Source organism: Temnothorax nylanderi, unplaced genomic scaffold (assembly GCF_030848795.1).
Source record: "Temnothorax nylanderi isolate EJ_2023f unplaced genomic scaffold, tnyl_v1.0 TNYL_tig0024_pilon, whole genome shotgun sequence".
Classification (NCBI taxonomy): domain Eukaryota; kingdom Metazoa; phylum Arthropoda; class Insecta; order Hymenoptera; family Formicidae; genus Temnothorax; species Temnothorax nylanderi.
This window is the reverse complement of record NW_027249086.1, coordinates 1,130,512-1,156,508: the sequence shown is the minus strand read 5'-3', so window position 1 is coordinate 1,156,508 and position 25,997 is coordinate 1,130,512. Positions and strand designations below refer to the sequence as shown.

Here is a 25,997-nt window from a genome sequence, read left to right as displayed (position 1 = left end):
TAATAGACAGGGGAAACCGAATTTTTATTTGTATCTGCTTCAAAAATTCCTGTGAATATTATTGAAATTAAATAGGATTCGCACCACTCGTACTCTCTTTAAAAGAGAGGCGACACACGACACAAGTAAAATATTATTTGAGAATTAAGTATATTTAATCAATTAAAATCAATCTATGCATCAATAATGCGACGTGATTAATGCTAACATTAAATTCAGATAAAGGCGTGGCCAGATTTGAATAAAAATTTATTGAAGTCTTCAAGTGTTCGTTATCATCGTAACACAATGTATGATTTATGACAATGTGTGATCGTGCGCATCTATAAACTTATTGGTATTGTCCGTTATTTTACACAAGTCCAGTCGCGATAGATGTACACGTACGATTGCGCATAAGATTATAGTGCGTGATCTCTACATTTATATACATGTAATCATGTAATGTATATAATATACATATGTATTATCTATCATGAATATATGTACACAGACATTATGTAAGATATGTAATATACACATGTACTCGTTTTTCATAAAGATAGCCTCCTTCATCGTCACCGAACTGCAGGTTCTTCGAGTTTTAATATTAGTCCATGTCAGCAAACGTAAAGCAAACGCAATTATTTAAATCTCTAACTTTGTACTCTGCTTCTTTCGTTCTTATAACTTAAACATTATTTGGTATTGCAGTGATATTAAAAATAAGATAATGAAATTCTTTACATTTATAAATGTACATTCGTCCATACTCCCTGGTAATCGTATGGTCAATTTATATTTCCAGTATCAGCGGTGAACACATTTTCATCCAAGACACGTGTATGCGATCGTGTTTTAAACGTACGTAAGTCCTTAATACACAATAGTAAGTAATGGGTTAAATGCCTCTAATTACGATAGGCAGAAACAATTTGGGCGGTATGGCATATCGCGATATAGATGGATGAATAAAGAAAATTGTCCTTAAGTTTATGCATTCTATGTACACGTAGATCGGCGCAAATTTAACAAGGAAGTACAGTCTTTTGCACAAAGAAGACATTCCATTGTACATCTCCCGAAGTATCTTTATCCTTATTGAGCACTTATTGGCAAGGATTCTCTCGTATAAAACCGACTCTTATGTTAATTCTCAGAAGACGTTCTATTGGATATTGCGTTCGTTCGTCCGCAACGGATATCGTCGCAACGGTGACGGTGTCCTTTCACGTGCTGTCATCAGCAACTCCATGGCGGAATGATAGATCTCACGCCACTTTCATGTATATGGTACGCTCCCGCATCTTGCAATGCTTAAGTTCCTTGAGCGCTCGCTGTGCCTCACTGGGCGACGAGAAGGCCACGCGCGCATCCCCCGTCGGCATGCCCCTCTCGTTGTAGCGACGAATCACGTTTTCTCGTTTCACATCAAAATCACCGAAGAACTCGATAATCTCGTTGATGTCCGCCTTGAACGGCACGTTCTCGAGTGATAACACGCAGCCAGGTTTACCGAAACCCTCGACGTAGTCCATGGACGGTGGATGACGGCCCATACCCATGTGACGCGGCATACCCATTAGGCCGCCGGGCGGGCAACGGGGCCCAAATCCGGTGCTGCCGAAGCGCAACATATGGCCTATCGGGCCGGAGAAGCGCGGCGGCCTCTGACCGTGCTGTTCCTGGATCGGGAAATGCTGCTGCTGCGTTTGCTGTTGCGCTTCCATCATGCCGAGGGTTTCGAGCATCTTGACGCGTGGTACCAGCTCGATAGTGGGGATGTTTTTGCCAAGAGGCAGGCCATTCTTGGCGATCGCGCGTTCCGCCTTCTCAGGTGAGTCAAACTCGCAGAAACATTCGCCGGCCGGTTTGCCCTGCTGATTGAGCATCATATGAATGCAGAGCGGGACAATGCCGATGTCCGAGAAGAAGTCGAAGATGTCGCGGTCGATTGTCTGGAATGGCAAGCCGCGCATGAGAATACAATCCGTTTGGTGCATGCTCACTTGCTCGTGCTCGCGCTTCGCCTGCGCGAACTTGTCCTCGCTGATCGCGGTCGCGGTCACTTGCTTGCTACCGATCTTGAGCGGCGTACTCAGCGACGACTTGGCGTCCTCGAGTCGCGCGAATTGTACGTAAGCCATGTACTGAGTGGTGCCGGTCTCCTTGCTATTGGTGATGAAGAGATCGTTGATTTTCCAGTCGTGGAACAGCTTGGCTATGTCCATCTCCTTGGTGAAGGACGGCAGATCGGTCAGCAGGATGCACATAGAGTTTCTAACGTCGCCGTCGGTGCCGTCTTCCCTATTTTCGGGCGAGTAAGAATTCACCGCTTTATCGAAGATACTCTCGTCCAAATCGAGTACCTCTACCTCGGAACCTCGCACGTATCTCGTCGTGCTCAGCGCGAGTTCTTTACCTTCGGCCTTGCCAAACTTGATATACGCAATGCCCACGCGGTTACCGTGGTTATCGTTGATTATCTTCATGCCGTCCTTCCTGATGTAGATACCGTGGAACGCGTGGCGTAGATCCGCGTACGTCGCGCTCAACGGCATGTTGCGCACTTCCACGCAATGACCTCCACCACTGCCGTTCTTATTCTCGTTGGAGAATCTCGAGTTGCCGGACTTTCTGCCGGACGTCGGCCGATCGTTGTCGTAGCTGCCAAAGTTGGAGGCGCCAGCCTGAAACGCGTGTGGATTGCGACGGCCCTCGAGCTCTTGCACCTTGTTCAGGAAGGGATTGCTCGGTCTGGTACCGCGGTAATTGCCGGTAGCGCCGTATTCCTGGCTACCGAATTGATTCGACCGGCCGGAGAATCGCCCCGTCTGATCCATTCTGCCCTGCTCGTTCTGACCCCAGGGTTCCTTAGGACGAGTCGCGAGACCGCCCAAACTGGGTAGACTAGTGGCGGTGTTCAGATTCTGCGATAACGACGTCATGCCCACTGTATGTCCGAGCGTCTGCAAGTGCGGCTGCATGAGATTGCCAACGCCGTTAAGGCCGTTTATAGAGAACTGTCCAGATTGCAATATCGGCTGCTGGCCCATCACCGGGGTGCCGAAGCCGGCGGCCATGGCCGAACGCTGAGTCTCCGAGTCCTGGGACAGAGCGGCGGCGACGCCTGCGCCCAAGATGCTCGGCGCCAACAGAGCGGCCTGCATCTGCGTCTGTGGCGGAACCTCCCAAATGCCATTCTCGAGCGGTTTCTTCGATGTAGCCGTCGATGCCTTGTCCTTGTGAAACTGACCGACGCACACGACTTCGCTGTTATCATCCTCGTTAGTATCCTTGCGCCTGTCGTTCGTCGAGTTCCTCTTCGAGTCGCGATCGCGCGACCTCGTGCGGTCGCGCGACCTGGATCGGTCCCGGCGACGACGCCGGTCTCGTCTGTCGCGTTCCCGGTCTCGCGACCTACTACGATCCCGTCGTCGTCGGTCTCTCCCGCGGTCCCGATCGCGCCGATCGCGATCACGGTCGCGGTCGCGCGACCGCGAGCGGTCCCGCGATCTCGATCGGTCGCGTCTATCCTTTCGGTCCTTGCTGGACTCGCTATCGTTATCCTTGTCCCTTTTGTCCGTCGGCGAGCCGGGCTGCTTGGTAGGAACCACAGGCGGTACCGCTACCGGCGCGGTTTGCATGATGCATTGCAAACTCAAAGTCTGCTGCCGAGCGGCCTCGATTACCTTTTGCATTTCGGTGCGCGAGCTCAATAGCAGCTTGATCTTCATCTCCTTGATCTTGCCGCCATCGTGCATCATTGCCTGGCGAGCATCTTCGTCGGTGCTGCAATAGCGAAATGATATGTCTGTGAGATCTGCCTGACGTCGCGATTCGTTTTTTATCGATATTCCCACAAATTCTATAGAAATTTAAAAGCTGTTTAATGCCCATTATTTTCTTTTTAAAAAACTGCACCCCTTTTTTTTCCTGCTACTATTCAAAGTTGTACACAAAAAGAAATAATCACTCTATCTCATTTTGCGGATATTACGTGGATATATTTAGTTTTGACTTTACGCTTGATAATTTTAAATCCTTTTAGCACGCGACAAGAGCGTGAAAATAAAAAGGCTAATCATATTATACTATTATATAATACTGTGACTAATAACGAGATCTGATAAAAACCGGAAATTAATTTTCTACCTTATATATTTATATCGACAGCTTGTTTTACAAGTTTTCGTAATAATATAACTCACGTTCGTAATAATAATCTACCGAGACTCTAAGTTTCCACTACAATAGAACTAATTTCAAATTAGGCAAAAAACTTACTATCTTTTATTAGTAATCATTGATAAATTGTTAACATGAATAACATAAATATGAAAAACATAAATGAATCAAGTTAGCTGTGTGTAAATGATGTAAGATAATTTAACGCATATATATAATTCCATTCGAGGAATTTATGACTGTAGATTTATGATTTTACGTGTAGGTCATAAAAAGTATAATGTAATAATCACATAAAGTGCTCAAGGTATTACGTATTTGTATACCTACATATATGTTAAGCGAACAACGCAGGAAATATAAGATGCAAATTCATTATGCTCTCTGACACATTCCTTTTTTTAGAGCACACAAACGGGAATTCATGTTGCAGTAGTTACCTGAATGCGATAAACGCATCTCCCAATTCACCGCCGACAATATGGACTCCTCCCTCCGGGATACTCAGGCCTCTGAAAAACTGGCGTATGTCCAATGCATTGGCGGACCACGCCAGATTTTGCAGTCTGATTATGACGCTCATTTTCAAAGGTCGTACGACGCTTGTATCTGCAACCGAACCGAGAGGCAACGGAATTAAGCGGCGGAAAGAAGAGACATCTTTGGTGGATCTATGTCGTGATCGTCAAATCGTTCGCTGTTGGCGAATCGATTAATTAATTGAGGACACATTTGGCAAATATGTTCGGTATACGCACGCTTATATAACAAAAAAATGTAAAATGTATTCTTTTCAGAAATATGTCTTTATTTATTTTCACATCACGTTGTAATAATATTCTTTCTTGGCATAGAATTTAATAGAGTTAACATATTATATACATTAATAGAGTTAAGACATTTATTACATCTACATGAGATTGTTATTTATTACACATACTTTTTACATATTAATAATACCGTTTATTTTCTTAATTTTTTTTTATTATTATACATGCAAATTATTTGTTAATTAATTTACTCTCACGTGATATATATACTCATCACGTTAGAATAACTGTTTTTTTTCCATAACATCTTTTTATCACTGGATCTTTCGTTTCTACCTCTTTCACAACCGAGATTGACTTTTTTGAACTTTCTTTTCTTATTTCGACTGTATTTTTACTTCTATAAGATATTTCGGATCAAGACGGTAAAAACTTTTTACTTCTCGTTTCTCCTTTTCTATCTTGGATAAAACGTAATGGATTTAAATAAATTCACGAACAATGAACATAAGCCATTCTAGTTTAATTGTTGTTGTCTGACACGCTTGTTTACGTATATATCCTAGGATATTATTCTTCCTATTAATTTCGATCATTTCGATAAATTAAGCTAAGAATAATCGAGAGAATAAACGATTAATAAGTTCCAATATTTAGTTGATATATGTTTAGATCTGATCCAGACTGATCCAGACACTCATTTAGATAGTACGGCTATGCACATGTGCTTTTTATTTCAACTAATTTATGACTCATTATACGAGACTATAATTCGTATATATATATATTACATGCTCGTTTGATAATTATATAACTACATTAAAGAAACTGAAGTGCATAAAATATATTTATCTTTTCCCTCGCATTATTTTTATCTAGAATGGATACTTCAATTCTCGTCATATTTCCGACAGCTTTCTAATATCTAAATATAAAATCAAGTAAAAAATAATCTCTATAATTTTCGGCCAAGATTATAGGGTGCGATCCTATAGCACTAGACGCTTCAAACGCTTCAGAGCATCATCTTGTCCTTGTTTAACATTTGATAAACAACAAAAATGAAATGTTTCCAAGAGCGTTTGGAGCGCCAAATGGATCGCATCCATAGATGTATATTTCTCGTGTTCACGCGCAACCGTATCGTTGTTATTGGTTTCCGCAGTATTTCAAGGTGACACCTAAAACTTTCTCTCTACGTTGAAGCAATTAAAGCGAATGTGATTGTTCGAACGAGATAGCGTATGACTTCTTAATCAAGTAACGCACATATCGATAATTTCTGGTACTCAAAATAATTATAGCTTTACTTATTTCCTTCGTACAGACATAAAGATAAGCGATAGGATATTATTGCAAATATTTTATCACAATCTTTTTATTTGTTATTTGCATTTAGCGGTGCGGGCTGAATCGCAAAAGGTCACGCAAGAATAGGTATGTGATCAAATCGGGCAATTGGATTTATTACACAAGAGGTGTTATTTCCACGAATAATATGCGTTTAAACATTATCATTTGTGAAATATATGTTTAAATTACTCATTACGGTTATTACGAGATATATCGATTTTAGAATCTCGATGAAACATTGTTTAAACATTTACATTTATTTCGAAAGAAAAACTCTCGAAAAAGTTGATTATCAAAGAAATTTTATTTTAAATATAATGAAAATTAACAAGCGATAATTAACAACAATTTATTATATAAGCAAAAGGACAAATTAATTTCAGTCTCACCATCAAAAAATAAGATCAAATTAGCATGACAAAGCTAGAGTTCAGTACAAAAAGTATTATTTTATATTGAGTTTTACTTCAGCATATCTAAAAAAGAAACTTACAGCAACACATGTGCGCTCGATGACTTTATTGTTACAGCGAATTCCAATGGCATCAAAGTTTTGGCAGAGGAACGTTCCAAGACACACAAACCACCCACACATGTTATGGCCGTACATCAACAATCGAGTCATTGAGTTTAGTTTCTCTTTTTTTTACTAATCGTAAATTCTTTAGACACCCTCGAAAAAAAGCTTCAAACATGTCTCGGGTAAAATAAGCTGCAAACTTGAGGTATAAAAAGTTTCATATCCAGTAAATATAAATAAATATCAGTCGTCGAGAAAATCGAGAGAAAAATTGCTTTACAAGTACCTCATGTAATTATGTATTAATTTTTATAATTTTTATTTATGATCTTTCGATCTTTTTAAGCAGAAAATTATTTGGATGGATTAAAAAAAGAAAGTAATAATTATATTTATACTTAAATAAACGTAGGTACCAGTTTCGGAGTGAGAATTTGAATTCAAGTGTTTTAAATGATGGATTGGGAGAGTAGGAAAGTAAACGATAAAATATATCGATTATTTTGCGGAGTCGGTGTGTTGTAAATATTCTTTATAGTTTTGAATTAAATACGGAGAAATAATTTGCGTTTATTTTAAGTATATCAATTAGTCATTTGTTTATGGATTAAGTGCGGAGAAAGTGATGCGTATTTATGAATAAACGTAGATATCAATTATTCGGCAAATCGCAGTTTGTTTTCTTTAAATGCTTAAATGCTTTAAATTAAAGATTGAACGAAAAGAAAGTCATTTTTATTCATAAAGATAAATATTATTTATCTGCCACAAGATAATATTTATCTATTATTATCTTAACAATTCAATCTTTAAATATTCGAACTGATGGATTAAACGGGAAAGAAATAAATTTGTCATTTACGGAGACAGCAATTGGGAATGGGGGAGAGTAACTTTCCATTGAGCGTTCTCCTGCAGTTTTACTCTGTGCATTATTTGGGAGTCGTCGCATCTCAGGCAACTATAATGGTAGACGCCGTAACCGGTAATTTTCACGCCAGGGAGGTAGCGATCGGCCGATTCTTGACTCCCTGATGATCATATTTGCAATCGACATATTACTCGTTCCACCGTTGCGAGGCTGTGGTTACTAGCCACGACTCGATCATTAAAGAACAATGTTCTAACAATAAGATGAACGGATTCAATACGAAGTGACTGGAACTGCGACAAAATGACAAATACATTTTCACACTAGAATAAATTAAAAATGAACAACCAAAATCGTCATACTAAAAAATTCGGAACACTATATGTAAATTATGTAATTCATCCAAGAGGTTTTACGGCTGGTATCTATGCACGCATACATAGATTTTTTTTTTTTTTGAATAAATTCGGAATCGCAGAGAAAAAAATTGTCGATAATCTTTTTGGATTAAATAATCGCCGCGGCAAATCACTTCCCGTTGCTTTAAGTTTTTGGCACACAAAGTGCCAAACACGTGTGTTTCTTCGAAGAGCATAACGACGCCGCGCCGCTCGTTCCACCTCTTCGGCTTCCATCTGCCATGAACTGCTGAATCCTTTCGTCGAGGTCGAGAAAAAAAAATAGATCAACGATTGTGTTGTGCTTGATCGAAGCGCTCTCGTAAATCCCTCACGGATTAAACTAATCGATTACATCGAATGCATGCGTAACGCTTCTTCCGCTTCATATCCCATTAACGCTTATCTCCTTATTGATAGCGGCATCTTCTTCAGGACGAAGAGAAAAATTAATAGCACACTTCGCATAGTATACTCCAAAAATCATTCGATTTCAAGCAGAGTATTCTCTTAGGAGTATTTCGAAGTAATTAGAAGTGCTTATGACGAAAATGAAAAACCAACGTAGCGTCATCGAGTGTTTTAATAAGATTATATGGAATAAGTCAACATAGGGAAGACGAATGTGTCATACGATCTGATCGCAATATCTCGCTTACAAAACAACATCTCACTTAATAACATGTTCTTTAGGCACGTTTTAATTAAACAATGTAGCAAGAAGACAGCAAAGAGCAAGGCTGTTGCAAGGGTAAAATGCGAATACATGTATTCGAGATTACAATAATATTGGTGCAATATGTAGGTAAATAGTCGACTCATATTAAGGTTGTATTAAAATTTCTATCTATATGCTAAAAACCATATCTATCTATCTAATTATTTATGTCTTGTCATAACATCTTTTAGGCAAATATTAGTGAAAATGAGGAAATACAAAAATAATAGCGCGTTTTACGCAGAATTCGAATATCGTTTATTTGAAATTCACGCAACATCGATAAAAGTAATACGTGTTGATACGATGAATGATTGCTCACCTTAGCATCGTATTTCTTTTTCCACTTAACGTTGAAAAGTATTTAATTACGATGTCTAATAATATAATCTAGATAGTATTTAGTAATATACCACACGATAAATAAATGAGTTTTGTATCAATAACACAGAATCGCACAAAATTTGTTTCTTATTTCGTTAAACTTGTTAGCATTTGAATATTGTTACTACAATTGCTGCTACAGTGAAGTAGCTTAATTGTGTAGAATAACTTTAGAAAGATTTATATATTTTTTAAATTTTGCGTTTGGCACATGTCAAGTATAAAAAAATGTATTTGCAATATCTCGTATATTTAGAATTGTACTGAGGAATATTGCTAAATATAACTAAATTTTCTGCTTTTATATAAGATCAGTAAACATTTCGCGATGTGTTACATTTAACGTAAAATTGAGAAATTTCACGAAATTTAGAACAGTTTGGAGATGCAAGAATGTAAAGGAAATTCGAGGGTGGAAGGTTGTGTTTGGAAAAATGCGAGTTGTCTCGTGACTCCTCGTCGACTCAGCTCGACCACCATGAAAACTTACAGAAACGTAAGTAACTTGGAAATATACAATATATCGGCCAGCTAGGTGTAACAGTGAGAACTGCAGTCGCCAGCTTTTTGTTCAAACAATCCGAATATGCAGTTGCATAGTATACTCGTATCTCTGTCTCTCTCTTTCACCAGCGATCACTCCAGGTCAATATAGAGGTGCTTTTAGATTTCCTTCCGTTGAACACACCAGACCATAGCTATATTGTTTTTCACTTATGTAGTTAGATTCCGTTTATTATATTATATAACAAAGGAGAAATATTGAAAGACTCCATCGGCACTAGTCGCAAACGGCAAAATAAAAAAGAAAAGGTAAAGGGAACAAGTCTCAGTTTGACGATATATTTGACGATATATGTACGTGCATATGGCGTATGTATGAAACAAGTAGCGAGAAAATCGGTCTACGTCGTACATCTGAAATGCATCATGCGCAATACGATTCCAAAGTGTTCGCAACGATGGAAGCAAGTCGATAAATCACGGCTGCACCAACGTACTTCAGTCATCCGTTGCTGCTTTCTTCCTGCGTTATGTATATGTCGCAATCGATCTATACATTAAGATCGCATAAAAACAAAAGCGTACCGTTATTTGCGATAATTGTCAGACATCAAGTGTTGTCGAAGTCGAAGATCTCGGTTCAATGGAATAGAGAGAAAAATGTTGTATTACAAGTCGACTTTTTATTTCTCCGTTTCTCCAATATGATATATTGGAGATAACAATGATGATAACAGTAATTATCAAGATAATTGGTAATTACCAGGTAAATTTTCAGATTACTACTTGTCATGATAATTTCACTTGGTAAATGTGTATTATCGTGAAATATCATAGAGGTAAGCGTGTATGTAGAACGAAAACTGTAGAAAAGCTGTAGAGGTTCTATCGCATATCTTCATATATGCGCGTCTGCAAGGTACTAATACGGTTTGTTATGGAATTGTAACATAATTTCTTCGCCATTTCATTAAATTACGAATAGATATTAATTAATCTGTTTATTCTTCGGAATTTTGCATGTTTATAATATTTTTCACGCTTAATTTTTAATTTCGCATTGGTTAGATAAGTTTTAACATTTTTATATCTCAATGTGATGAGTAACGAAGCGATCGCATAGAAAATGATTCAATGGTCATCGTAACACATTCTAATGCATCAAATGTAAACAAGAACCAATGATCCTCAGCTCTTACAGACCATGTAATAAAACTGCATTTCGCGTGAGGGAAACTAGGGAAGAATTAAGCGCCGTGAATATTTCCGTCCAACAGTTTTAGTTTTAACATTTTAGTTTTAACATTTTCAGTTTTAAGATTTAGTTTTTGCTCTTGACTTGAATATGAAGATTTTTATATTAAAAAATATAATATAATAATAGACCTTTAATAAAAGCATAATCAATTCTTTCTTACCGAAAAGTTGATAGAAAAATATCAACTTTTCTATCATACTAACTTAATATTAATTTAAAATTCTGTCGAATTTACCTTGAGTATCTTATAATTTGAAAATATCATCAAAATCCTTGACATCTTTGATGTTACGATAAAATATTTTTCTTTTTTTATTTCTCTTAAAAAGCAGATAGATAATAACATTACTGCAATCAAATCAAATCAAATCAAATCAAAACTTACCTTTCTTTCATTAATTTAAAAAAAACTAATGTAATAATTTTCCTAAAATTGTATATATACAAAATTGTTGTACATTTCGCGAGATATAATAAAGAACTGAGTAAAAAAATGGCTGTAGTCTTTGGATATTCGTTAAAAGTATTATAACAAAGATGAAAAGAATGTTGAATTAATAATTATTATCTTATTATAATAAGATATTGCAAAAAATATTAATTTATTCTTTTAAGACTAAAATCTCAATCTGAAATAAAAGGAGATAGTTTTGAAAATTTTCTTGATTTTTTTCCTGAAGGAATAAAATTACATAATTTCATCGATATTTTTTATAAGACATTAAATGATTATGATTTTATTTCTAGTGCAAAAAATTATATTGTCCTGCGTGACTTTTATTCAGTTTATATTTAATAATACGTCGGAGTGTCGGAGATTATATTTTATGGCAGACATATAAAAACATATTGTGTAAATGTAAACATAGATCATGTCATCCATTTTGATTATATGTTTATATGTTTTTAAAAATCTCTTTATTTTTTTTGTAAATTTGTGATTATAAATTACTTACCATTGTATGTAAGATTTAGAGTATATATATATATAGTCAAAGTAAAATCATAATTTATATATATATATATATATATAAATAAATGTAGAGAGAGAGATACATATATATAAATAGACGTTCACAGAGCTCTTTGAAATATGATAGAATTAAATCTGCCTGTGTAGTAGAATCACAACACTTTCCAAAAATTATAAACTAAATTTATTATATAATTTAGCATTACCTTTTAGACTTTAGAAACTTCTTTCTTCTTTACCCTGTCTTTTCCTCTCTCTTTCTCTTTCTTTCTCAGCTAAAACGACGAAAGATAAGAGTTGATTGAGAACAAAGATGACCGAGCAGCAAACCACTCATCAGCGAAGAACAATGAAATGCAGAAGCAGAAAAGTTAACTGCACCATATCATTGTGCAAAATCCATCGAGGAGGCCAAATCTGTCCTTGACACCTAACACACACCGAGTCGTCTAAAGCCCTGCAACATACATCAAGGTCCCCCTCACTGTACCTAAACAATTTTACAATAATTATAAATTGCGTCTGCATTCACCTTCTTATTCTTGGCAGTTATTATCTATCAAATTACAAGCTTGAATTTATTCCCTTCAAACATAATTTGTCAAAATGTTTTTATTTTCAACACTACTAGATATTATAATCGTTACATATATTTAATGATAGTGTTCGAGGGAAAATGTAATGATTGGAAAACTATGACAATTATATATTGTACTTCTTTCAACAAATTCTTGTACTACATTAAACGTTATCTTTTAAGTATACGTTGTAATAAGTTTATATATTTGAAAAAGAAAAACAGAAAATTAAACAAAATATTAAATCAGAAACAGTAACAGAATGTTACAGCTAGATGAGCGACACGAATACTTGAACAAGAGATATAAATGACTTCTTCCACTAGCATGGATGTATCTGTTTCGCCTTGAAATAGCACCATACTTTTTTATTTCCACCTTTCTATTTTCCTAATTAAAAATCCAAGTATTTTTAGTTGGATTCACTGGTGCATTGTAGCACTCTAGTGATGTACTGATATAAGGAATTAATAAAAATAAAAAATTATCACAATTAAATTCTTATATTTTCTTAAATTGTTTTCGTAAATTTTCAGATTTATCTTTCAACAATGTTTAAGGAATTTTTTTCGAAATCTTCTTTTCTTTCTTTGTTAGAAATCGATCAAAGTTTTTTGAGTTTTCACGTGGCTTCTAAACACACACTCCATTTTTTCTTTTCATCCACTTGATAATGACGCGGAGTAACGACAAAGTAGTAACTATTAAAATATTTAAATGTTAATATACGATTGGTTCTGTATCAGTACGCTCACGCGTACTTCGCCCTCAAGGGCCTCAAGTAACAAACAAATAAGTATATTATCAATATTAACAATAAATGAATAAAACTTTCCGGCCTCAAGTATCTCGCGTTAGTTCCGATTTACGGGTTACGGGTACGATTTATGCATCCTGTTAACACATGCTAGCGTCATGTAAGCGTCTTTTTCGATAAAAGAACAAACTGTTGGTAAAGAGACGAGAATGATCCGTTGAAGGATTGTTGATTGTCGAGCATGTGGGTGCGGCAAAAAAAGAAAAAAATCTTACGATGCAGAAAAAGAGTTTCGAGAAATATGTATAATAAATGCATATATAATATAGAAATGATACGCGTGTATTCTCGACTGCGGACAGTGCGGACAGTGCGGACTGCGATATATCCAATTTATTGGCGTTGGGAAATGGAAAGAGGAGACGAGATATATCGTAGAATGAGATATCGGCATGTGACACGCCAGAATGTTCGACTCACCGAATCGCTATAGAGAAGTGGAGTGTTTCATGAAGAAGAACGCTGATTATAAACGACGATAACAATAACAATTTGTGAACGCGACGAACGCAATAGAGCCTCGTGCCTCGTGTCCCGGTGAATTCGTGAGCGTGAAAGAGCGTCGAGAAGCGTCGAAATGGCTGCCGTTGCCGTTGCCGTGTAGTCAGTCGAGTGAACCCCGTAGACCCGTAGACCGTAGACCGTCGACTGTGAAATCACTAGATGCGTCGTGCGTCGTGCGTCGTGCGTCGTGGACTTTTAAGGTAGGTTTTCATGGCCAGTGAAATGCGAACAGCGAGCACAGCGAGCAGCAGTTTTGTAATTTCTAGAGAAGAGGGTCTCTAGTAATTTCCTAGAATTTATTAACCTAGTTTGGCTCACTTCCGGCACACAGGCCTGTTTGTTTTCGCTGCACTTCTGAACTAGTGCAATAAAGTTAGAATGAAAGAAAATATATATTTATTTTATTCCAACTTATTGCACTATACTACGTTTAGGCTGAGTTTCCACTGAGCGCGTCACGCGTCGCGTCGTCTGTCGTTAACCAATCTAAACATCCCGTCACAAATAACATAATAAAATAAGATGTTTTGATTGGTTGCGACGAATGACGCGACGCGTGACGCGCTCAGTGGAAACTCAGCCGCAGCCTTATGTCTTCTGCACACAGGACGCGGAAACGCTTGCCGCGCGGCAAGAAGCGACGCGGTAGCCAATCAACGTGTTGCTTTTCCGTAAGAACCAAAAGTTCATGGGCTACCGCGTCGCTTCTTGCCGCGCGGCAAGCGTTTCCGCGTTCTGTGTGCAGAAGCCATAACGCTCGCATAAGGCTGAGTTTCCACTGAGCGCGTCACGCGTCGCGTCATCCGTCGCGACCAATCAAAACATCCAATTTTATTACATTATTTGTGATGGAATGTTTGGATTGGTTAACGACAGACGACGCGACGCGTGACGCGCTCAGTGGAAACTCAGCCTAAAGAATCAGATGTTATTGGCTACCACGTCGCAGCTTGCCGTCTCACCGCATATTGCATATATGGAGCAGAGCATGATTGGAGGCTGGAGCAGAGCACTTTATCGCGTGCATCTTTGCGCATTAGTTTGTACATTTTATATATGTATATTAATAAAAATAAAAGAAATACGGAATGTTTAAGACAAACGAATTTCTCTGATAATATTTTCTTGACAATACCTTGCGTATTAGTAGAATAGAAGAATATATCAAATTTTGATTATATATATATATATATATTTTTTTTTTATTCTCCTAATACATAAGGTATTGTCAAGAAAATATTATATATTATAGCACAACAATTGATTCTATGTATGATATTTGATAGTGATAAAACAAAAATGTTTGTGCTGGCGGAGTTAAAAGATACTGTTAGGATACCACCAAGTAGATTTCAATACAAATTGAATGACGTCGTTGCTGACGAGTTAAACAGAAAACTCGCTAATAAAGTAAGTTATTTTTTATTAATTAAAATAAACTTGGTGCCAACAAGAAACTATTTTATATACTGTTATTATAGGTGTACAAGGATGTAGGTCTGTGCATCACGTTGCATGATATTACCAAGATCGAAGAGTCATACATTTTTCCAGGAGACGGAGCTTCTCACACAAAAGTGACATTTAGATTTATTGTGTTTCGCCCGTGGATGGAAGAAATATTAATAGGAAAGATTCGTAGCTGCAGTCCTGAGGGTGTACATGGTATAACATTCTAGTTATATAATTTAATTTTTCATCACACATGTTATTAATATTTACTTTTTATATCCAATATAAACGGCTTTGTCTCATTCTTTCTTTATGCAAAATCTTAATTCTTTAATCACCTTATATAAAACCTAGACATATATAGGCATATGAGGGTTGGGATCGAATCTGGGCTCTGTCCACTATAAGTCGACCATTCTCATATGGAACCAAGTGTTATTTCGTCGCACATGTTATTAATATTTATGTTATGTTTTGTTTTGTGCAGTTACATTAGGATTTTTTGAAGATGTAGTCATACCACCTCACAAGTTACAACACCCGTCACGTTTTGACCAAATGGAACAAGCATGGGTTTGGATATACAAGACTGAAGATGGAAATACGCATGATCTGTTTATGGATGCTGGTACATGTCTTACATGCATGCAAGAATCATGTATTAATTTAAAAACGTAAATCATGAAATTAAAATACTAAATTTTAGGAGAAGTTATACGATTCAGGGTAGTGAAGGAAATCTTTACGGAAGCACCTTTATCATCGGCACCTAATGCATCTCGCGACATAAGTGAGAAGCCAGAAGCCAATAACGTTGCGCCATATATCTTAAACGTATGTTTACAAGTTCTTAATGTTATATTATTAATATGTCAGTTTTAATTTCAACAACTAATGGGACAATCACTTTATAGGGATCAATTGACGAACCAGGTTTGGGTTTACTTACCTGGTGGCAAAATGCATAATTTATTACATATATTACAATTAATTTTAAGCAAACTAGATTGTGTGTGATTAAAATACAAAAAAAACTGGTCAATAAATTTTTATTTTTTATTTCACAGCACATTCCATTGTATTGTGTCATCATTGAACGTTCAATCTGTGAGCGATATCTCACAGTGTGACTCGGTTTTTCAATATAGCTTTGCCTGTATAGATATATTTACGTTCAGTTTTGATTGATAACAGAATTATATAGGTATAGTTTGTACAATATATACAAAGTTATTATGTGCCAAACATGTGACAATGCATAAAAATGATATTTGCATACGATTATTAGATTACTTTGAGAGATTATCTATAACTTAATTTAACAGAACATATATTCCAAAGCTATTGCTATAATCCATAAGATACAGGGTTTTGACAATTTATTATATAAATCTTTTGTATTAAAACGAAAGACGCACAATGCAATAATATATTGTGCAATTGATGTTTCTTAAATTTCAGACTTTTCTCTAGCAAATCTGACTTCATTATATAGCATTAGCCACAACAAATGTTGGTGAAAAGTCTTAAATTTAAAAAATACTGATTGCATGATATATATGTATACTGCATAGCGTTTTTAAAATTTTTTGCGTCTTAAATGAATAGTGCAACAATTGTAAATTAAGAAAAAGTTTCTTTGGCATTCTATTGCTGTTGTCTTAATGCGCAACTCAGACGTAGCGCTCGTTTAAATTGATTAATATGATGTACTTATTTAATCATTAATAGCCTATTTTTTCGATATATGTGTGTACACACACACATACACACCCCCAACATATATATATATATACCAATAAAAGATGTAATACGACACATACATATCGACGTAATAAATTATTAAAATTATTATCCACTTGAAATACGCGAAATATATCTAATTATGTGTTACATTAATACATACTTAGTTGGAAACCACAAAGAATACAGCTAGTAAAAAGTCTTAAATTTAGGAAACACTGATTGCACAGGGATACATGAAGATAATATATGGATGACGATGTTACCGCGTTATCGTTATCTGCTACAGTTGTGGGCCATGATTTTCTGTCTATTGACACACGTATCAAACAAATAATACGAATCATGTATTCATGAATAGGTTGCTAGGTATAATACGACTTGGAATGTTACCTTCTGTGTAATTGATATCTGCTAAATACTTTCTTTCAAGCAACGTGTGAAGTGTGTTGCAGCAACTACAATCGCAAAGAATGGAACAATGCACACTTGATAGACGCATTTGGCGGAGACGATAATTGAGTAACAACAATATGTAAACGGTATTCCTAAATTCACTATCCAAATATTTCTCGGCTGTTACGTCCGTCAAATGCGTTTGATGATGTAATCGTTCAAATGTATGCGAATCAATTAGAATTATATACAATATAAATTTATCACAGTTCTAACTGTTGAGTCTCTTGCCATATGTTTAGTCGGACTTTCTACATTATTAGGAGGCAAAAAGAAAGACTCACCGATCTCTCTTTTCTGATGCATTATCAATCTTTTCTAATGTACAATATATTGAATTCACTTCTGTACATGATCATTACATGCACGAGTCTTCTTTCTGTTTTGTCTAATCGATATAGATACAATCGCGATCGTATATGCCCGTAACATGATTACATGTAGAATGGTAGAATGAAAAAATACGAACGGAAGTGCATGGGACGTTAATGTATTAAAAATGTCTATGCATTATATTTAGGGCTAGTGTCCTCTTAGACCATTACATTAGAGGAAAATGTAGTGTTTCTTCATTATCTGGACGTCAGTTGCTTTTTATGCTGCTCCTATCAATTGTACTGCTTCCATCTTTCGTTCAAAATATTGCTTTCTGCGAACTTTCTCAATTAAAATCTGTGTTTCTCGTAGTTTAACTCTTTTCGTTTGACACATATATTTGCATATAAAGAAGTTTTGTCCGCAGATATTCTTATTTATTGTTTATTCGATGATTAGGCAACGTGGTAGATGTTCACGTAAATAGTCAAACAGTTCTCGTGACGTTCCTGGACAATTAGTTAGTTCTAACTCGTGTAAGTGTCGAAGCTGTATCAGACTAGATAAACCACTACTTGTGAGCAATGGACAACCTATATCAAAATAAATCTTATTTAATAGACATCCTATTAATATATGTAATTAAATTTACATAACTCTCTTAACTTCTCTTGCGCAAGTTAAATGTAGCAAGATTGTATAATTAATTAATAAAAAAAATAATATATTGTATTATTTGTTGAAATGACACACTTTCCTTGTTGGTTATTCTAAGTAATTTGATTTTATATTTCTATGTAGAAATTCTTTAGACTTCTATCTGTAGAGCTAATCTATAGAGATTCCGTAGAGTTTCTCTGATGAGGATGTAAATAATAAACTTTATACTATTTGTTACACAAAGTTTACAATATTTCATCACGTAAGAAAGATTGCGCAAAGTTATGATTTGTAAGTTAATATGTGATCTTACCTGCCACGGACAACACCTGTAGAGATCTCATGACACATAAATGTTGAAGTCCGAAATCTCTAAGTTGTGAACACCATCTCAAAAACAAAGCATTCAACGAAACCATCGTGGAGATGTAACCGACGCCGATATCAGTAATGTGTACACACCTGTACAGTAATATGAAAAATATACAATGCAAAAGATACAGGAAATGCATTATTATAAATTACACGAGTATGTTAAAAAAACACGAAATAACAGATAAAATGCGTACAGATTTATCATGATGTCATGACAAATAGTCTCTTGCTTAAAAGTAATTGCGCACGCAAATCTACTTATAATTCAAATTTCTTCTTACCTATCTAAAGTGAGTTCTTCTAAATTATTCAAATCACAGGCGATATATTCCAAAGCCGCATCAGTAATCCTTGAGCACCAACTGAGATCTAAGGAACGAAGTCTTGGCAAGTTTTCCGCAATTAATTCAACGCCGTCATCTGTTACTTTACTGCATCCGGAAAGTGACAGTACAGTCAAATTGGGCAAGGAATGTACTAAAACAAAGAGACAGATGTATTAATTTTTCGAATATCTCAAAATTACATACGGGAAAAATATATAGCACTATTTAAAAAAACCATAAAAGAACACAAAAAAGATCTTTCGAATACAAATTTTGATATACAATATTTATTATATCATATACATTATTATTATATTATTTGCTTTTTGGAATTAGTTATACTTAAAAAAGCATAAATTTGATTAATAGATTTAAGGTAAAATTTAAAATTGATTTCTTGAAGCAGAAATTTAATTAAACATTTTTGTATTTACTCCTTACCACATTTTTAATTTTAATTATTTTATTAATTCAATTAATGTACATTAATGTCATGTATCAAAAACACATAATCCTCTTTTGCAATGTTTTCTTTTAAATAAGGGATAAATTTGTCATCTGTGAAGTATACACGCTTATTTTCTGGCACGCTCGCTATAACTTGAGTCTGAGCTATCGGTGACAGCTTGAAAGCTAAATAAAGCCATGTTCCGAAATTCTAAATTTAATCTCAAGCACGTATGCACCTGCCTTATAATTTCGGACTATCATTATATTATTATACATCTAATTAACTTTGTCATTAATAAAAGTCGCAATTAAAATTTAAAATTAGCAAAAGGTGTTGGCCATGTTTTTTCGAGAATAATTTCACGATTTACTGTGTAATCATTATCGCTTGATTTTAACCGAAAAATAAACATTTCAACTTTAAGAATAAAGTTTTACCGTCTATTTCAATAGACGTTAATTTTATTTTCAATTTTAAAGATAAAACAGTATTTGTCAAAGAATATACTTGTGTATTTTTATATTAAATTTCTTAAACATTAATACCCCTCACATTAATACATTTCACATTAATACATAGCATCGTTATATTGAATGTAAGAGAGAACTTGAGATGAAAAGAAATAAGTCTAATTGTAAGCGAAACATATCAAAATGACAAAAATATGATAACGACTCTTACCAATATTTACTACGCCGTGATTTGTGAGCTCCCAGCAGGATTGCAGCTTCAAGATACTGAGTGCGCTGCTTTGTTTTGCACTGAAGTAACCGAGCGCAGCGTCAGTAACGTGATAAGCTTGCAAAGAGAACTCATAGAGACTCGGCAACAGTTGAGCCACGGCGCCGACGGCCTCATCGGCGACATTGATGCAATCCGATAAAGACAACGACACTATTCTCGGGGTAAGGCATGCCCACAGGCCGGCCTCTGTTATCTCATTGCAGCCGGCTAATTCAAGCTCGTACAAAGCCTAAAAATAATGGCAAATCGTAAATCAATTCGACACGTATTGTGCAGTCATGCAACTCGAAATCTCCTTAACGAACTTTACGTTCTAGTTATCGAGCCTCGAGTCGCAAATTAAGTCTTGGCTGACACAGCATCTTTCGCCCGAGCAAAGTAGCGTTTTTTACTTCGAAATAAATCTGATCCAACTATTTTCGGAGCGTTATTCGTGAGGATTCGTGGGATCCATCGTGGGACATATCGTATGAGTGAAATTGTAGATATAATATAATAATTTATATTACATAAAAATTTTTTTAATTAGTCTTTCTTAAGAATCAATTATAATTTTTATATTAAATACAACAAGTTATTTAAATATTTATAGCAATAGAAAAATAATATCAGATTTGTTAAAAACAGTTAAAAACTAAAAAAAAAAAAAAGGATTTTCTCAAACACATTTCTTTCCTCATGTTAATTTACTCCAAATGAGAATGAAAATATTTTCCTTCGCTTACAATCTTTGTCTCTCTGATTGTCTAATTTCATTTATCGGCGTTTATTATATGCAAATTCGTATTTAGAGTATAGTATAGCATTATAGCGGTACAGTAGATAGGGGAAGATAAGCGTGTGGAATTTACCTGCAAATGATCCAAGAGCGCTTCGAGACCTCTGTCCGTTACCGCGCAGCATCGCAACGATAGAGAGTGCACGTATCGTTGTGCCAACGGGAAACCGCGGGTTAATTCCGGAATATCTTCGTCAGTCGCGCTTAGGAGAACTAACGAATCGAAACCTCTTCTCACTAAAGAAGCGTAAAGTCGGGTACGCGCGTTCGGTTGCATAGCGCGAGCCTCACGGCATCGCACCACCGGCACCAGTCCCGTCCAAAGACGCGGTCTCGCATAGAGAATATCTCTCCATCTCGTGCAAACCTGTGTGCAACGATAACGCGATGTAATTAAGTTGGATATAGATATGCATTTGATTGAATGATGAAAGCTGATGTGACAAAGACAATGTAGATATCTCGCACTATATCAGGTATTCTGCGAGAGAATATGAAAGTAAAGCGTTGCTAACTACATATAAAAGTGAAACTATAAAAATAATAATAAAAAAAAAGACATAGATTTTTTTATATGTATTTCAATCGTATATTGAAACAGAAAATTTTGTTTTATCCGTCACGCACCTGAGCCAAGATTCTTCTTTCCGTAGCGTTAAAGTAGAGAAAAAATCGCCCCAGGAAATTATCGTCCTGCATCAACTGTTCCCACGTAGTCGGTGGCACGTAGCCACCGGTTCCTCCACTGGCCAAAGGAACGCCGGCTATCTTCATCCTGTTTCTGGGTATCCTAGTTCTGCTCGGGGTGACGTTATTCAAGCGTTCCTTATTGTTGCCCGCTGGCACATTGTTGATGGTCTGTGCGGCACTTCGGCTGGGCTTCTCGGGTGTCGCGTTCACATTATTCGCGCTTTGCAAATTCATATAAGCAACGCTACCACTGCCTCCGCAGAAGACGTTCGTCACGCGCTCCATGACGCTAGTCTTGCCGCCCCCTGAAAAATTTTAGGTCAAGTTAGTAGTCAGTTTCAACATTGTCCGTTCGCGGGTTAAAAAGGTCGCGAGTTCGCTTGTCAGATTAAATATATAGTAATCGGAACGGTGATTGGAAAAATCCAGGGTTCAAGTTTAAAGAAACGGGAGATCTTAAAGCCGTATATGGATTTGATTGATGAAAAATATGCAAAGCTAAGAATTTATGAGAAAAGATGTATGAAATTAAAGAGCAGAAATATCAAAGGGGCGAAAGGACAATCATTTGTTGAATTTTATATAGAAATTAAATATTTAATAAAAGTATAGACTTGGTATTTTTCTTTTTATAAATCTTATTACTTATATTTGTAAAACCCTATAGGAGTTTGTTGAATTGAAAGAAACTGAGAATAGTGAGAATTCATGAAATTTAGAATCGTGAAAAGGAGAATCTATGGAATTTCGAATATTATGTAAGATGGCAAGACGCATTAAGTAACTGCGTTAAAACACGAGAATATTTAAGTAACCAAATTTCTTCTTTCAAGCACTTTGCTTGGCATACTTTTACTGCGAAATATACATTGCAGTGATATAAAATTCATCGGTCGAAGAGAATTCTCCGTCGACTTCTGAATCGATACTGGTTAGCATAACTATTAGCATAATTCTACCGTAATTTTCTTTACGTTAGCGAAATCTGGCTTGATAGATTACTCAAGGCGTATTCTTGTAAGTATTCTTGTTTTCTTTCCAAGTTGTATGTTCTATTTGGCTCGTGGTGCACCCGGCTACTTCCCGTTGCCGTTTATCTTGCAAATTATTTTTATTTTTAGCAACTGCAATGTACAAGCTTATCTCTTGTACGAATAGCGCGAAGATGCAGAATTATAATTATTCAAGTATAATTACGCCAATGGCGAAATTATATATATGAGATTTTCCTAAGCATCTTTAACGTGTTTGTATTCACATTCGCGCGAGTTATATTCTGTATACAATTGTAATTATCGAATCAATTATTTAGGAACACATATAAAACGTCGTCGCCCTTATAATGTATGACGTACATGTGTGTGTTAATAGCATAAACATTAAACGAGTAACAACATAAATTGGACAAGTTTTCTATTTATTCTAAATGCGCAAACTACTCGGATAGGCTCAAAGTATAATACGTAGAAGACAGAAGTACATGACGTAGAAAAGAAAACAAATTAAACTGAACTTATAAATACGCAAATTCAATTTTGAAGCAGATATTGAACTAAAAATTACTTTACGAATCGATGATTAAAGTGGCCTATAATTATTTGGTTTTTTAAAAGTCTCTTAAATTAATGATAAGCGTCAACGTTAGTCGTTATACGCATCGATGGCCATGCAGATGCAGATGCAGAGATTCTCGCGCGAGAGGCTCGCGCCTTTCCTTTCTCGGCATTTCTCGCTGCTCCGAAACACCGAAACCCTCTAGCCAGGCTGATTGCGCATCTTTGCGATCTTGCCGTTCTGGGCAAGGTCTTGGTATTCTCGGTGTCTGTCTAGTCATAGATATTTAATATCGCCTATATTTGGGCATCCGTAAACGTAAATACGCTTGGCGCAAAGACGGCGCGTTTTTCAAGTTTGAACCGTCGAAAATGGCGATCAATCGTGGTCTCGATCGTGGTCAATCGGCGCGACGCTCGACGCGCGACGCGGCGCGCGTTTTACCATTGCAAGGGAAAAACCGACGTGTGATGGTGTGATTCGTGTGAATCGGATCAGGGCGTTTAGCTTTGAATTCTTTGAACCGAGCTTTCATCCGATCCTCAAATCTGACTATACGTGGATCAGTGGATAGGATTTTTTTCACCGATCGAGGAAATCGGACCGTCGGACGGCCGCGATTACGGTAAAGCGCGATGCCAAGTAAGTAAATAAAAAAATGGCTTGCAAAAGCGTTTCGTTACGTTACATACTCGAGTTCGCGCTCGGGATCGCCGCTATTTTTGCGTGCACGAGGACGTGTACGTTGATCGATTCCGTTGCAGTTAAGATCGCGACGACGAAAGTCACGTAGCGGTGCCGCTTGACAAATTATGAAAAAAAATATCGCGTGTGGGCCGTGTAGCAAGACCAAGAGTGCGAGTTGCCGCGTAGCGATTAGCGAGCGCCGAGCGTTCGTAACGAACCGACAGATAAAATGAGGAAAGAATAAAGGAGCGAGAGACGAGATCCTATATATCTATCCTCGCGATTACGTAACAGCAGAACCGAGCGGAAGCGGTCCGGGACCCGGGACGCCAATCGCCAAGCCAAGAGTGCCCAAGACGCCGAGCGAGAAAAATCGCGGCGGACCGCGGTCCGCGGTCCGCGGTCCGCGGACGACGGGCGTCTTGATCGGCACCGCGGCATTGTCATTTGTCGGCAACCCTTCGCCTCTAGCTTTTTATTTTCTATCGCCGTTCGGCCGTTCAAGCGGAAGATAATAAACTTGACACCGATCCGCGAGGGCGAACTCCCTTCCTACCTACCCGCGCGCGAGGAAAAAAATCGAAGTCAACGCGGAGCGCACAATGCGTTACTACGAGCAGAAGGCGGGAGGCGGGAGGCGGGGAGCGAGAGGAGGTGGCGTCGGCGTCGGCGATAGTAATATTAATTATTAATAATTAAGGAGATAAGGAGGCAAGGGAGATGGAGATGTGCAACGACGAAGACGAGGTGACGAGGTGACGAGGTGACGAGGACGAAAACGTTTCACCACCGACCATGATGCTTCGACGTCCGTAATCCCAGGCCGTTGATTCGTTTGGTCAGTTCGGCGCTGGCACGCTCGACGACGCCCTGTGCCGATATCGAAGACATGATATCTCGATGAGACACTCGACGGCTCTCGTCCCGTTCCGCACTTGCTGTCACGTCTCTCGGCATCCGTGGTCGAGCTTCGCAGACTTGGTAGTCAAGAGCAATACGATACGATCCGCGGGCGATGGAGTCGCGTCATATTCGACTCGACGACGACCGACGACGACGACGACGACGACGATGGCCGGATGGTAGGAAACGAGTCCCCCTCGCGATTCGCGAATCAGGACGCCGGCGACGGCGGCGGCACTTGTCGCTGTCGCGACTGGTCGCGAGTCGCGACGCGCTCTCCGGGGCTCGGGGCCCGGGGGATGATAGCGCACACGAAGGGATGATGGCAGCGAGCGTGCGCGCGCGAGCGCGAGCGCGCCCGCCCCCGCCCCCGCAATTCACGCTACTCTCTTCCTTCTATCTCTCAATGCGCGACGATTTCTCATAGCGATAGTCGCGGTGAGTCTTCTGCTACGATTCCACCTCGATTCGCCCTCAGAGAAAGAAGAGAGAGAGAAAAACGAAGCACTTGAGTCACCCGAGAATCAATAATCGCGATCGCCACGGGATAATCGGGGTCCGCGTCCGCCACGTAATTCGCGGGACATCCGGTGCGCGGCTAACATCGACGATGCCGGGTCACTTCGTATCATCGATATTCGACGACACGAATGTCGTCGTGCCGGTCGTGCGTCTCCGTTTACGTGTCGATAGTCAGTAGTGGCGAGCTGTGGCGAGCAATGCGAGCATGGCAAATGGCAAATGACAAATGGCAAACGGCAAAAGTGAAGCTCGCGAGCGCGCTGCTGCCGAGCTCCGACTGCTCCGAGGCCTTCGAGCTGCCGTTGCGGGTTGCGGGTTGCAGCGATTACGGCGGCAGCGGCAGCGGCAGCGGCGGCACACGTAAGGGTGGTTTGCGCGAGACTGAAATGACTGAATCGATATTCGCGTTGCTGAAGCTCAACTTGTCCGGCTGCCTCTTCCTCACCCCCACTTCGCGGTTGCCTTCCTGCCTTCCTGGCGGCGCGTGTGCCAACTGCCAACTGCCAGGAGTGCCTGAGACAGCTGA

General features: G+C 37.9%; 3 protein-coding genes across 4 annotated transcripts; 1 reads left to right on the top strand and 2 right to left on the bottom strand.

Annotated features, from left to right (window-relative positions):
• Nucleotides 1-232: 232 nt before the first annotated feature.
• Nucleotides 233-13,939, bottom strand: LOC139769739 (uncharacterized). The gene is made up of 4 exons (XM_071701054.1): nt 13,732-13,939; nt 12,123-12,373; nt 4,608-4,776; nt 233-3,771 (listed from the first exon to the last, which is right to left on the bottom strand). Exons 3-4 carry the CDS (start codon nt 4,748-4,750, stop codon nt 1,251-1,253), a joined length of 2,664 nt encoding a protein of 887 aa, XP_071557155.1. The 5' UTR covers nt 4,751-4,776; nt 12,123-12,373; nt 13,732-13,939; the 3' UTR covers nt 233-1,250.
• A 791-nt stretch (nt 13,940-14,730) lies between these two features.
• On the top strand, nt 14,731-16,336 carry Polr3h (RNA polymerase III subunit H). Of its 2 annotated transcripts, XM_071701052.1 has the most exons (6): nt 14,731-14,854; nt 15,102-15,225; nt 15,297-15,480; nt 15,755-15,895; nt 15,974-16,101; nt 16,182-16,336. In XM_071701052.1, exons 2-6 carry the CDS (start codon nt 15,115-15,117, stop codon nt 16,233-16,235), a joined length of 618 nt encoding a protein of 205 aa, XP_071557153.1. In that variant the 5' UTR covers nt 14,731-14,854; nt 15,102-15,114; the 3' UTR covers nt 16,236-16,336. The 2 variants fall into 2 exon arrangements, with proteins under 2 accessions (XP_071557153.1, XP_071557152.1); XM_071701051.1 differs by lacking the exon at nt 14,731-14,854 and having other exon boundaries at nt 15,068-15,225.
• Nucleotides 16,300-25,917, bottom strand: LOC139769735 (uncharacterized). The gene is made up of 7 exons (XM_071701048.1): nt 24,841-25,917; nt 21,743-22,110; nt 21,189-21,482; nt 20,275-20,566; nt 19,098-19,293; nt 18,755-18,903; nt 16,300-18,374 (listed from the first exon to the last, which is right to left on the bottom strand). Exons 1-7 carry the CDS (start codon nt 25,001-25,003, stop codon nt 18,226-18,228), a joined length of 1,611 nt encoding a protein of 536 aa, XP_071557149.1. The 5' UTR covers nt 25,004-25,917; the 3' UTR covers nt 16,300-18,225.
• Nucleotides 25,918-25,997: the final 80 nt, after the last annotated feature.